The sequence below is a fragment of the Schistocerca cancellata genome, chromosome 2, assembly GCF_023864275.1.
Source record: "Schistocerca cancellata isolate TAMUIC-IGC-003103 chromosome 2, iqSchCanc2.1, whole genome shotgun sequence".
Taxonomy (NCBI): Eukaryota; Metazoa; Arthropoda; class Insecta; order Orthoptera; family Acrididae; genus Schistocerca; species Schistocerca cancellata.
The window spans coordinates 1,010,575,706-1,010,589,240 of NC_064627.1; the positions used below are offsets into that span (position 1 = coordinate 1,010,575,706).

At 37.9% G+C, this 13,535-nt stretch overlaps 1 protein-coding gene across 1 annotated transcript in view; it reads left to right on the forward strand.

Moving 5' to 3' along the window:
- The first annotated feature begins 9,767 nt into the window (after nucleotides 1–9,767).
- LOC126149252 (uncharacterized) overlaps nucleotides 9,768–13,535 on the forward strand; it is a 66,944-nt gene continuing 63,176 nt past the window's right edge. Inside the window, exons 1-2 of the mRNA XM_049915804.1 lie at nucleotides 9,768–10,064; nucleotides 10,352–10,516. Coding sequence (XP_049771761.1) covers nucleotides 9,927–10,064; nucleotides 10,352–10,516 — 303 coding nt within the window. The 5' untranslated portion in view covers nucleotides 9,768–9,926. The remainder of the gene's footprint in view (nucleotides 10,065–10,351; nucleotides 10,517–13,535) is intronic.

Genomic DNA, 13,535 nt, shown 5'->3' on the forward strand with positions numbered 1-13,535 from the left:
TCTCACACAGCCAGTCTATTGTTTTCAACATATGATCCATAAATAATATGAACAACAGTGGAGACAGGTTGCAGCCTTGTCTTACCCCTGAAACTACTCTGAACCATGAACTCAATTTACTGTCAACTCTAACTGCTGCCTGACTATCCATGTAAAGACCTTTAATCGCTTGCAAAAGTTTGCCTCTTATTCCATAATCTTGTAGAACAGACAATAACTTCCTCCTAGGAACCCGGTCATATGCCTTTTCTAGATCTATAAAGCATAGATACAGTTCCCTGTTCCACTCATAACACTTCTGGAACAGACAAAAAAATTGTTGTTGTTGTTGTGGTCTTCAGTCCTGAGACTGGTTTGATGCAGCTCTCCATGCTACTCTATCCTGTGCAAGCTTCTTCATCTCCCAGTATCTACTGCAACCTACATCCTTCTGAATCTGCTTAGTGTATTCATCTCTTGGTCTCCCTCTACGATTTTTACCCTCCACACTGCCCTCCAATGCTAAATTTGTGATCCCTTGATGCCTCAAAACATGTCCTACCAACCGATCCCTTCTTCTAGTCAAGTTGTGCCACAAAATTATTTTAAAAAAATTAAATTATTTTAAAAAAATTAAAAAAAAAAAACAAAAAAAATAAAAAAAGTTGTTATATTAACTTAATTTTGTTGTTAAATTAACTTAATTATGTCATGTATTGGAAAATTTGACTCGTTCCACATCATTACGAAATATCGTATTCATGATCCATGGAACTAGTATTAATCTAATCTAATCTGTTGTTGTTGTTGTGGTCATCAGTCCTGAGACTGGTTTGATGCAGCTCTCCATGCTACTCTATCCTGTGCAAGCTTCTTCATCTCCCAGTACCTACTGCAACCTACATCCTTCTGAATCTGCTTAGTGTATTCATCTCTTGGTCTCCCCCTACGATTTTTACCCTCCATGCTGCCCTCCAATACTAAATTGGTGATCCCTTGATGCCTCAGAACATGTCCTACCAACCGATCCCTTCTTCTGGTCAAGTTGTGCCACAAACTTCTCTTCTCCCCAATCCTATTCAATACTTCCTCATCAGTTATGTGATCTACCCATCTAATCTTCAGCATTCTTCTGTAGCACCACATTTCGAAAGCTTCTATTCTCTTCTTGTCCAAACTATTTACCGTCCATGTTTCACTTCCATACATGGCTACACTCCATACAAATACTTTCAGAAATGACTTCCTGACACTTAAATCTATACTCGATGTTAACAAATTTCTCTTCTTCAGATACGCTTTCCTTGCTATTGCCAGTCTACATTTTATATCCTCTCTACTTCGACCATCATCAGTTATTTTGCTCCCCAAATAGCAAAACTCCTTTACTACTTTAAGTGTCTCATTTCCTAATCTAATACCCTCAACATCACCCGACTTAATTCGACTACATTCCATTATCCTCGTTTTGTTTTTGTTGATGTTCATCTTATATCCTCCCTTCAAGACACCATCCATTCCATTCAACTGCTCTTCCAAGTCCATTGCTGTCTCTGGCAGAATTACAATGTCATCGGCGAACCTCAAAGTTTTTATTTCTTCTCCATGGATTTTAATACCTACTCTGAATTTTTCTTTTGTTTCCTTTACTGCTTGCTCAATATACAGATTAAATAACATCGGGAAGAGGCTACAACCCTGTCTTACTCCCTTCCCAACCGCTGCTTCCCTTTCATGCCCCTCGACTCTTATAACTGCCATCTGGTTTCTGTACAAATTGTAAATAGCCTTTCGCTCCCTGTATTTTACCCCTGCCACCTTTAGAATTTGAAAGAGAGTATTCCAGTCAACATTGTCAAAAGCTTTCTCTAAGTCTACAAATGCTAGAAATGTAGGTTTGCCTTTCCTTAATCTTTCTTCTAAGATAAGTCGTAAGGTCAGTATTGCCTCACGTGTTCCAGTATTTCTACGGAATCCAAACTGATCTTCCCCGAGGTCGGCTTCTACTAGTTTTTCCATTTGAAAGGTTAGAAGTAGTCACAATCAAGCTACAGAAGCCCATTACAAACAGTACTGTAAGGTGCTTAAAAATGTTATTAGGAAGGCAAAGAGTATGCGGTATGCAAACAGAATAGCTAATTCACAGGATGAAATTAAAACCATATGGTCAGTTGTGAAGTAAATGTCTGGTCAGCAGCACAAGTTTGACCATATAAAGTCAGTTCATAGTAAAAAAATTCTGTTACTGATAAATCAGATGTATGTACAGTATTTAACAATCATTTTCTGAGCATTGCTGGTGAATTAAATAAAAATTTAGTTTCTACAGGGAATCATACAACTTTCTTCGCAAATGCATTTCTGAGATTGATGTCTGAAATACTCCACTGTGATACAGGTAAGGGGTAGATTGAGTCAATAATTAAATCATCGAAGACTAAGGACTCTCATGGTTACAATGGAGTGCCTAGCAGAATATTAAAGTAATGTGCTGTACATGTTAGCCCTGTATTTAGCCATATTTGTAATTTTCCCTTTAGGAATGGTCAGTTTCCTGAGCGATTATAGTACTCAGTAGTAAAGCCGCTTTACAAAAAAGGAGAAAGAGATAATGTAGATAATTTTAGACCTCTTTCTATGCCATCAGTGTTTGCTAATGTTATTGAAAAGGCTGTGTATGTAAGGATAACTGATCATTTTATGTCACTCGACTTGCTATCAAATGTACAGTTCAGCTTTAGAAGTCATTTAACAACTGAAAATACTATATCCTCTTTTCTCTGTGACGTACTGGATGGGTTAAACAAAAGGTTTCAAACGTAAGGCACATTTTTTGATTTAACTAAGGTGTTTAATTGTGTTGAATACAACGTATTGCTCTGAAAATTGGACCATTACGGAATACGGGGAGTAGCTCTCAATTGGTTCACCTCGTACTTTAGCAACAGACAGCAAAAGATCTTTATTTACAATGTTGAGAATGGCTGTGATGTGGGGTCTGAGTGGGGTACGGTCAAGTGGAGTGTGCCCCAGGGATCAGTGTTGGGGTCACTCCTGTTCCTTATTTATATAAATGATATGGCCTCTATTATTACAAGTAATTCTAAAATGTTTCTGTTTGCTGATGACACTAGACTAGTAGTAAAGGATGTTGTGTGCAACATTGGCTCGGTCTTAAATAGTGCAGTTAATGACCTAAGTTCATGACTTGTAGAAAATAAACTAATGCTAAAACACAGTAAGACTCAGTTTTTGTTTCTAACACACAATTTAACAAAACCTGACATTTTAATTTCACAGAATGGGCATATGATTAGTGAAACTGAACAGTTCAAATTTCTAGTTGTTCAGATAGATAGAAAACTGTCATGCAAAGCCCACATTCAGGATCTTGTTCAAAGACTCAATGCTGCCATTTTTACTATTCAAACGGTATCTGAAGTGAGTGATCGTTTGACAGAAAAATTAGTCTATTTTGCTTATTTTTGTTCGCTTATGCCATATGGTATAATTTTTTGGTGTAACTCTTCCCATTCTAAAAGGATATTTTTGGCTCAGAAATGGGCGGTTCAGGCAATAAGTGGTATAAGTTCACGAACCTCTAGTCAACCCCTGTTTACGAGTTTGGGTATTAGCTTATTCCCAAGAATAGGCAGCTTTCACTCAGTTAATACTTCACAGAAATCAAACCTGCATTTGGATCGGACTTCCATAACTCTTCTGCAGAAAGGTGTGCAGTATACTGCTGCATCCTTTTTCAGTGAGCTACCACTCGAATTAAAAAATCGTAGCAGTAATCCATGCACTTTCACATTGGACCTAAAGATTTTCCTCATGGGTCACTCCTCCTATCCTGTCAAGCAGTTCCTTGAAAAATTAAGTTGATTCTTGTTGTATTGTTGATTATGTTTTCTTAAACTTATGGATTGACTTTTTTTGGGTTCATAAACATTTTATTTTTATCTGTTATTACTTTTATGTCATAATTTCATGTACTGACATGTTCCATGACCTTGGAGATTTGCTCCTCAATTTGGTCCTATGGAACTTGACATGTGAATAAAAAAAGATAAATGAGAGTAGGTCTTTGACAAGTCCAAGCTGATCTTCCCATTGTTTGTAACAAATTGTGTAATAAGTGGGAATACTTACCACTGGTTCCCAAAACGTATTTCACCTCAAGTACTTTGTTACAAAGAACCCTAATCTCTATAAAAGCAATGCAAATGTCCACTTGCATGGTGTCAGATATGTGAATAACATTCACAACAAATTGGTGCAAAAAAGTATCAATTATGCTGATGTCAAAAATTTTTTGCTTGCTTTCCACACATCTACAATGGTTATGAAACCATTTTCAAAACTAAATTCTGGCAGTTTCTCTCTGATCATTCCTTCTGCTCTGACAAAGATATGGGAAATACAAACTTAACAAGATGAATAATCATCATAAACTGAAGTGAGTGTAAGTGTTTGACACTTGCAAATTAGTCTTCACTGAAACTGAAGGTCATTAATCAGTAATGAATGCCAACAGTAATGTATAATGTTTTATTTTTGCTATATACAGGTTCAAAATCTAGACCTTTCAGATCACCTGTGTCAGATATTAAAAGTAAATATTTATGCAGAAAAGCCTCCTTAGTTAAAAGTGTACAGAAGGATCTTCCCAAAGTCAGACCTGCATGAGTTTTCATACCAGTTACAATATGAAGAGTGGGAGGAAGGGTATGCTGAAACAAACACGAACAAAAGTTTAATAATTTCATGTCCATATTTAAACTAAAATCTGAAGAAGCACTATCCAAAACATTGCATTTCAACTTCAGGCAGAAAGATATTGATGACACGAGGTATTAAAAAAATCCTTTGCAAATCTTAGGTATCTTGCTTCCATCAAAAATAGACAGACTGACCCAGCCTTTTTGCAATTTCATAAAAATATTAGAGAATTGCAAATACAGTTCTTTGGTTTGCCGCCGGATTGCATTGAGCAAATCCCATAATATTTCATAGATGAAACTGCTCGACATCTTCAGGTGGTGGTAGTAGCTTTTGCTGTCACTGCTGCATGTGTTTGTTAAACTATTAAAAGATTCTGTCATAGAGCCCATATTTTTTCGTGTGTGTTAATAAACTTTCATTAGCAACATTACTAGATGCTGCATTTGTTCTGAACGTATATGATACCAACATTGGAAAAAAAATCAAAGAAAGTACAGTTTTAGAATGACTAGTTATTGGACTTTGCTTGCATATTAGGAAATGGTTTCAGGCCCATCTTTGTTCCTATACTTTGGAAAGATGTGTTCTATGCAGTTCAGCATTTGTAGGAAGTTACCTCCTACTATATATCTAAAATATGATAAGAAGATTCAAGAGACTGACTGGTTAAATTCTTGGGATTACAACTTGATGATTCAGGTGGGAGGAGCATACCACAGAAATGCTGAAATGACTAAACAAATCTGTATATTTTAAATACAGTTGTCAGACATAAGTGGTATAAAAACAAAGAGCCAGCATACTTTCAATCCATAATGTCAATTTTTTGGTGTACTCATCAAGCCAAGCTAATTTTTTACTATGAGGCAGAATTTCTATACAAAGATAATGAGACTTACCAAACAAAAGCGCTGGCAGGTCGATAGACACACAAACAAACACAAACATACACACAAAATTCAAGCTTTCGCAACAAACGGTTGCTTCGTAAGGAAAGAGGGAAGGAGAGGGAAAGACAAAAGGATGTGGGTTTTAAGGGAGAGGGTAAGGAGTCATTCCAATCCCGGGAGCGGAAAGACTTACCTTAGGGGGAAAAAAAGGACAGGTATACACTCGCGCACACACACACACACACACACACACACACACACACACACACATATCCATCCGCACATACACAGTCACAATCAGACATTTGTAAAGGCAAAGAGTTTGGGCAGAGATGTCAGTCGAGGCGGAAGTACAGAGGCAAAGATGTTGTTGAAAGACAGGTGAGGTATGAGTGGCGGCAAATTGAAATTAGAAATTAGCGGAGATTGAAGCCTGGCGGATAGCGAGAAGAGAGGATATGCTGAAGGGCAAGTTCCCATCTCCGGAGTTCTGACAGGTTGGTGTTAGTGGGAAGTATCCAGATAACCCGGACGGTGTAACACTGTGCCAAGATGTGCTGGCCGTGCACCAAGGCATGTTTAGCCACAGGGTGGACCTCATTACCAACGAACACTGTCTGCCTGTGTCCGTTCATGCGAATGGACAGTTTGTTGCTGGTCATTCCCACATAGAAGGCTTCACAGTGTAGGCAGGTCAGTTGGTAAATCACGTGGATGCTTTCACATGTGGCTCTCCCTTTGGTTGTGTACACCTTCCGGGTTACAGGACTGGAGTAGGTGGTGGTGGGAGGGTGCATGGGACAGGTTTTACACCGGGGGCGGTTACAAGGGTAGGAGCCAGACAGTAGAAAAGGTGGTTTGGGGATTTCATAGGGATGAACTAAGAGGATTTGAGGAAGTCTTATCCCTGCTGGAGAGCCACATTCAGAGTCTGATCCAGTCCCGGAAAGTATTGGGGTTCTTCTGTGGGAGGTTCCGGGTTTGAGGAGATGAGGAAGTGGCTCTGGTTATTTGCTTCTGAACCAGGTTGGGAGGGTAGTTGCGGGATGCGAAAGCTGTTTTCAGGTTGTTGGTGTAATGGTTCAAGGATTCCGGACTGGAGCAGATTCGTTTGCCACGAAGACCTAGGCTGTAGGGAAGGAACCGTTTGATGTGGAACGGGTGGCAGCTGTCACAATGGAGGTACTGTTGCTTGTTGCCCTCTGGCTAAACATGCCTTGGTGCACGGCCAGCACATCTTGGCACAGTGTTACACCGTCCGGGTTATCTGGATACTTCCCACTAACACCAACCTGTCAGAACTCCAGAGATGGGAACTTGCCCTTCAGCATATCCTCTCTTCTCGCTATCCGCCAGGCCTCAATCTCCGCTAATTTCTAATTTCAATTTGCCGCCGCTCATACCTCACCTGTCTTTCAACAACATCTTTGCCTCTGTACTTCCGCCTCGACTGACATCTCTGCCCAAACTCTTTGCCTTTACAAATGTCTGATTGTGTCTGTGTACATGCGGATGGGTGTGTGTGTGTGTGTGAGATACTGCAAGGGATGACCTACTATTGGGATCAAGAGTAGTCCTAAACATGTCGGGCTGCATTGAAAAACCCAAGAATCATTGCGTATACTTTGACAATTTCTCCACTAGTAGAGATCTTCTGATTCATCTGAGAAATTTGGGTTTTCGAGCAACTGGGACTATCAGAGAGAATCGAGTTGGTGACTGTCCACTACTGAGCAGCAACGAACTGAAAAAGAGGAAACTATGACTACCATTTTGACAGGAATGGTGATGTCTTATTTGTTCGATGGCACGACAACAGATGCGTTATAATTGGTACAAATTTTGACCAAGTTGAACCTTTGGGAGCAGCTACGCGGTACAGTAGACAAGCAAGTAAGAAGACACAAGTGCAAAAACATGTGATTTTGAAGTCGTATAACACATGGGAGGTAATTAGAGGGAAAAAATGGTACTGGGTCCTATTACACGTTTGCTGGAAATGGCCCTCTTAAAGGCCTGACTCTTCTACAGACTAGTACATGTGAAAAATGCACAGGATTTACTGGATTTCAGACGTGCTGTAACAGTTACATACCTGAAATTGGACAATGGAAGACCGAATATTGGATGTCCAATGGAATACCCATCAAGTCAGTTGAGAGTGATACCAGATATCTGGTTTGATGGAATTGGTCATATGATTGACAAAAGAAGCATGCAAAGAAGATGTGTAAGAGCTAAATGCAATGGGAAACCAAAAATATATTGTGTTAAATGCCGTGTAACACTGTGTGTGAAGTCTTTTGTACCATTTCACAAGAAATAAATAGTGAAGACTTGAATACAGTTTAGTATGGTATACGATACTATTAGATCCCAGTGTCCTATTTTGATGTCGGCCATTATATCAGCATGTATAAATATTCTTTGGCTATTTTTGTACTTATTGTGGTTCATGCACTATGTACATTATAATTAAGGAATAAAAAATTCAGATTTAAAAAAAATTAATTTGGGACTTAATGGGTTAATACAACAATTAGACAGATAATTACAACACTATCCTAGCCTTCAGAACTATTAGTTCCTTCCTGGTGAGAAGAGAGAGATAGGATGGGGAAAGCTGAAAATACTGAGCAGGCCACTCAGACCCCAAAATCAGAGGGGCCCACCTGTATTGAGGACAAGCATCTACCTTACACTGGTAGGGCTGGTCACTTGGGCCCAGGATAAGAGGGATGCGACGCTGGGTTCCTCTCTTCCTGGGGTCCGATTGACTCTCACTTCTTTTTTCTGTTCGCAATCTACCCTCTCTACTCACTGAGGAACTAACTATTAGTTCAAAATGTTGTGTACTTTTATGTGTGTCTACTGGTAGTACTAACATTTCTCCTGAAAGTACGTAGGCTGCTGCTGGTCACCAATTTGGTCCCACAATTTTATAGTTTTCACAAGAGAATTTTCCTTTCAGTACAATTAAATACATTAGCTACTAACACACAAATATTATACTATTGCACATTGAGAGGTTCTTCTAGACAGGGATTTTAAGTAGATACGATTTCACATTATATGTGAAGGTAATTTTATTACCCATGAAATTCTTCGTAGTACTCAGGAAGCGGTCATTCACTTCTTTCAGTAACGTGCCAAGGCTGAATGTTAGACAGTACCATTTTTCCTTCTACAGTAATATTACATTTGTGAACGTTGTTTTTGTTTTCAAATGTACTACTGTAATGCGAATAAGTTGAGTATGCTCTATTATTTTGAGGTGTTTACAACGGATTACAACTAACTTTGATTACGTAGAGTTTTATCTTTGTAAAGGAATTATAAGAACTTATGTAAAGGAATCGCACTAGTACTTCCTGGCGAAAAGTTATTAGTTACTTGTTCGTCTAGTTTGGAGGAATGTATGCTCTGCTTTCGATAAGTTTTGTTACTGGGAGATTGAAGACTATCAATCAGCGATGACTGTCAAGACTAAATTTCCGTTTTACATTTTTTAAGTGAAAATGTATTCTAATATTTATATCGAGCAATTTTATATTGGTAAATTACTCAGAAATAAATTGGCCAAATTTTTAACCATTCGTTACAACGAGGTTTGGTTATTAAAGAAAAGCTGTGTGTGAGCACAAAACTGAACCTCTATCTGAACTCCACAATCACATTTCTTTCACCCGAAATATCCTTCCTAGGCACAATATTTTGTCGATTTCGACTATTGACGAATTAGTTTTATTACAATTAGTGCACGCCACAGTTCCTAATTTCTTATATTATCACAATTGCGTCAGTGTAGTGCATCATTTCAAAATTAATCATCGGAAATTCTTCTCTCTGTCACTAGAATTCTACGTAATTCAGTGTACTTCCTAACTTCCCGAAAGATATCAGTCGTCGACGCGTAGTAGTTCCTGAAACAATGTATTTATGTCTGCGTCACACGAAGCATTTTACTGTCAAGAGAGAAAACTTTGTGAATTTATGTTCGAAATAATTTTAAAAAATTGTTTAATATTGCTACGCATTATATTGATTTAGAAGGCTACGTTTTGACAGCCATTTCTTACATTATAATTCTTTCCGTCACTGCTAGGAATTATTTCTCCCCATTTCAGGCCATCGGCGAACATTCAGCATCAACACTCAAAGGAAGCAGTGATATGATGTACTCCTGTTTTCCGACAATGAGTGTTGTTGGCGATAAAAAAGTTCGCAAAGGTTGTCAGCGGTAGACGAGGGAGTGGATCTTTATGTTTAAATGCAGTAACTGTGACATAATTAACCAAGATTTTATATAATTGTGAGACAATAATATTCAATATGTGCAACCTACCGCCGAAATTCTATGAACTCTGTCGTCTTTGTTTATCGTGTGATGGTGTAAAATCGTCTATTTTCGACGATGAAGGAACTCAGCGTAACTTTCCGCTGAAAATTATGACGTGTTTATCATTATTGGTTCGTATTGTAAATACCTTTGCTTACCTTACAAACAATTTAATGTGATAAGTTCGTTTTTAAGTAGGTCTTCATGGCTGTAAGAAAGATGGGTGTTGAAAGATTGTGTTTCGTGATAAGAGCATTCCGAAATGGAACGTAATGCTTGCGTTTCATATAAGTATTTGTATATTGATTTTCATTATCAGGAAAGCTTTCATTTGATCATTTTGCATATCTCTTTTTCTGAAGAAAATAAATAAATTTCTTCTTGTGTTTGATTTATTGGTGTTGTGTATTATTTGTAGGTGTCTGACAGAGATCTATTGCCACCGTCTATATGTCACCGCTGTGTGTACAAACTTGATGTACTCTATGACTTCAGGGAAGTCTCAAGAAAATCAGATGTGATCTTAAAACAGTATTTGAGCTACACAGAACAACTTGCTCGGGCGACAGCAGTATGTAAAAGGGTACTAAAATTGTATTTTTGTGTTTAGATAAATCACTTGAGTCCAGACAATAACTTAGTGTATGAAATGTGTGTATTTTCTTTTCTTGTTTGCTGAAGGATGGGTTGTCAGTTTAGTTGTCTATTATGGACAAAATTCACTACGGTACTTGTCTTAGAGTACACAGTATTGAATATGGATCCATTGTACATTCAGCTTAATACTAGAGTTTTTTAAAAAAAAAAATTGGTACACAATGAATTTTTTTGGTGAAATGTAGCTTTTAATGAAAGTTTTCATATCTATCTTCTCTACTATATACAATGTACTAAGCAGCCACATTGAGGCAGAGGAAGCTTATACTGTGGAATTTTTATAAACATGGATATCTTTTATTATTACTATCAAAAGATTTATTAATGTGTTATGAGTTGCCATACATTACATATTGTAAACGTGATGGCCATTGCTGTGAGTTGCGCACACAGTACTATCATAAAAGTAATATATTGTTAGGAGTAAATACTTATCAATTACATTTTCATTGTTTTTGCCATAGTGAAAGGTAGTTTGGAAAGTTTGGGTATCTAACCCTCTTGAAGCCTTTACTGGGAAGCTATTATGTCCAAGTGTGTAAGTTATTTTATAAATACGAAAGTGTGGGGTTCAGTCTGCCATCTACCCTATTGTTCCTCACAAATTCATTACTTCTTTCACCTCGGGTGCTGACTTTTGTGTGTGTGTGTGTGGGGGGGGGGGGGGGGGGGGAAGGTCAAATTTCCTCTTGGGTTTGTGGTCCAAAGTAAACTGTATTTCCTGGCTTAGCCAGTTTAGGCGAAAAACGAGTACCTCCTCCAGTAGGACTGCCAAATAAGGCACTGTGGTATGCAAATCTGCCTGGGGTTGGAGAACTGCTGTGTATGTTATGGGGAAGCTGTTGTATGTATCTTGGTTAATAAGTGTTTTCACCCAAGTGTCTCATACCTGGCTCAGGATAGCAACAATCAGTCAAGTGTGTAAGGGTCAAATCTTTTATCTTATTGTCATTGGCAGTTACATTTGCTGGAAATAGATAAAAAGGATTTGCGGGGGTCCACTTGCCAGTTTAATGCACTGTCTTCCATTGTTTTCTTTTGAAATATGGACTCGCATTCGGGAGGACGACGGTTCAATCCCGTCTCTGGCCATCCTGATTTAGGTTTTCCGTGATTTCCCTAAATCGTTTCAGGCAAATGCCGGGATGGTTCCTTTGAAAGGGCACGGCCGATTTCCTTCCCAATCCTTCCCTAACCCGAGCTTGCGCTCCGTCTCTAATGACCTCGTTGTCGACGGGACGTTAAACACTAACTACCACCACCTTCTTTTGAAATAATGCCACAGTTAAGCCTGTAGAGAAGCAGTGTAGTATAAAACAATAGCTGATATATGATTGTGTAACTAGACTTTCTACGATTCTGTCAAGACAAATTTGAGTGTCCTGAGGAGATAAGAGACTAGTCAGAGTTTGTAATGAAGACCTGTAGGGTGTTCTTCCCAAGCCAGTTTTTCATTGGTAGTTTTGTGGGTTGTAACAATTGGTTGCACTGTCGATTATTCCATTGTTGTTGAGGGCACAGATCATTCTTTGCAATTTTTTATTGGTCAAATGTGTGAGTGGCATGAAAATCAGACTTACTAGAAATTACTTGATGAAGCGTTGTCCGAATTTTCTAATCAATCGAAGAATGGAAAATGGACAAATAGGTCACCAAATTGACCAGCAAAAAAGTCTAGTTAAAAAAAAAAAAAAAAAAAAAGCTTGAAAGAAAGCAGCTTAATTAGGAAAAATGTAATAGTTTGAGGAAAAATTTGAATAATTAATTAACAGCTACCACTGTTAGCTATGTGAATGAAGTGTGAAAAGTTCATCTTTCCAGGTCTAGCTAATTTGGTCATAAAAGGTTCCATTGACTTGATGTTTCCGTGTTGACAAATGTTTGGTCAGAGCGAAAACAAGACTCTCTGGAAATTACAAATTTGATCTTTTGTTTCAAATTTTTATAGTCAAACAAAGAGTAGAAAATAAACAAAGGGGCTATTAAATTGACCAGACAAAATTATTTTTGCTCACTGTTTGTAAAAAGAAAAAACTTGAACCAAAGATATAGAATAAAATTGCAACCTTCATCAGGGAGCAGTTGGTATTGGTAAACATTTTAGCTGCTATAATGAGTGATTTGCATAGAAATAATAATTCTGTTGGTAAAATATTTAACCATGTGATACTCTTTACAAATCATATCTTAACATATAAAATATTTTACAGCTTGACTTCACATAGCAATAGTATATCAAGGCCACACAATGGCATACTATAGGGTCTGCATGATCCACCACACAAATATCCTCTAGTACTCTTTAAAATTCTAAATTACCATTGAACTTTAAATTCTTAATTGGCTCTTCATGTGCTGTACATGATTTTGAGCATCATTAAAAGGCACATCAAATGTTTCTCTAATCTCTTTTTTTATTACATCTAGACAAATTATTTCACATAACATTTGACTGTTTTCATTTTTTTCCCCCAATTCTTTAAAATTTTAGTCACATTAAGCTGCCCCTTGGGATAATCAGAGATATGAACGTGTATTGCCAAAACAGTGAATGTACATTTACTTTGAGCGGGAAATGTGATCTCTGCAAACTGCAGCATATGTTGATGGGAACGCTAGGATAATTATTTTCTGTTTTAAGTGCTTCTATAAACAGTTAAACAGGGTGAACGCAGACCTCAGCAAAGATATTTCGGATGTTGTTCACAGAATATGTTCTGAATATTTTGCACTGGGAACCTATGATCTCTGGTAGGTGGTTATATAGGAATTGCACTTGGTATGATTTCTTACCCTCATTAAATTTTGTATCTGTATTACACTGAAGATAGGTGCACAACAGTGCAATTGCTGAAAGTATGCAGTTTGTCTGGCTTGGAAACAACACTATTCCATTCGCTCATGGTACTTCTACTGGAGATGCCCACTTCAATCTTCACTCTGTC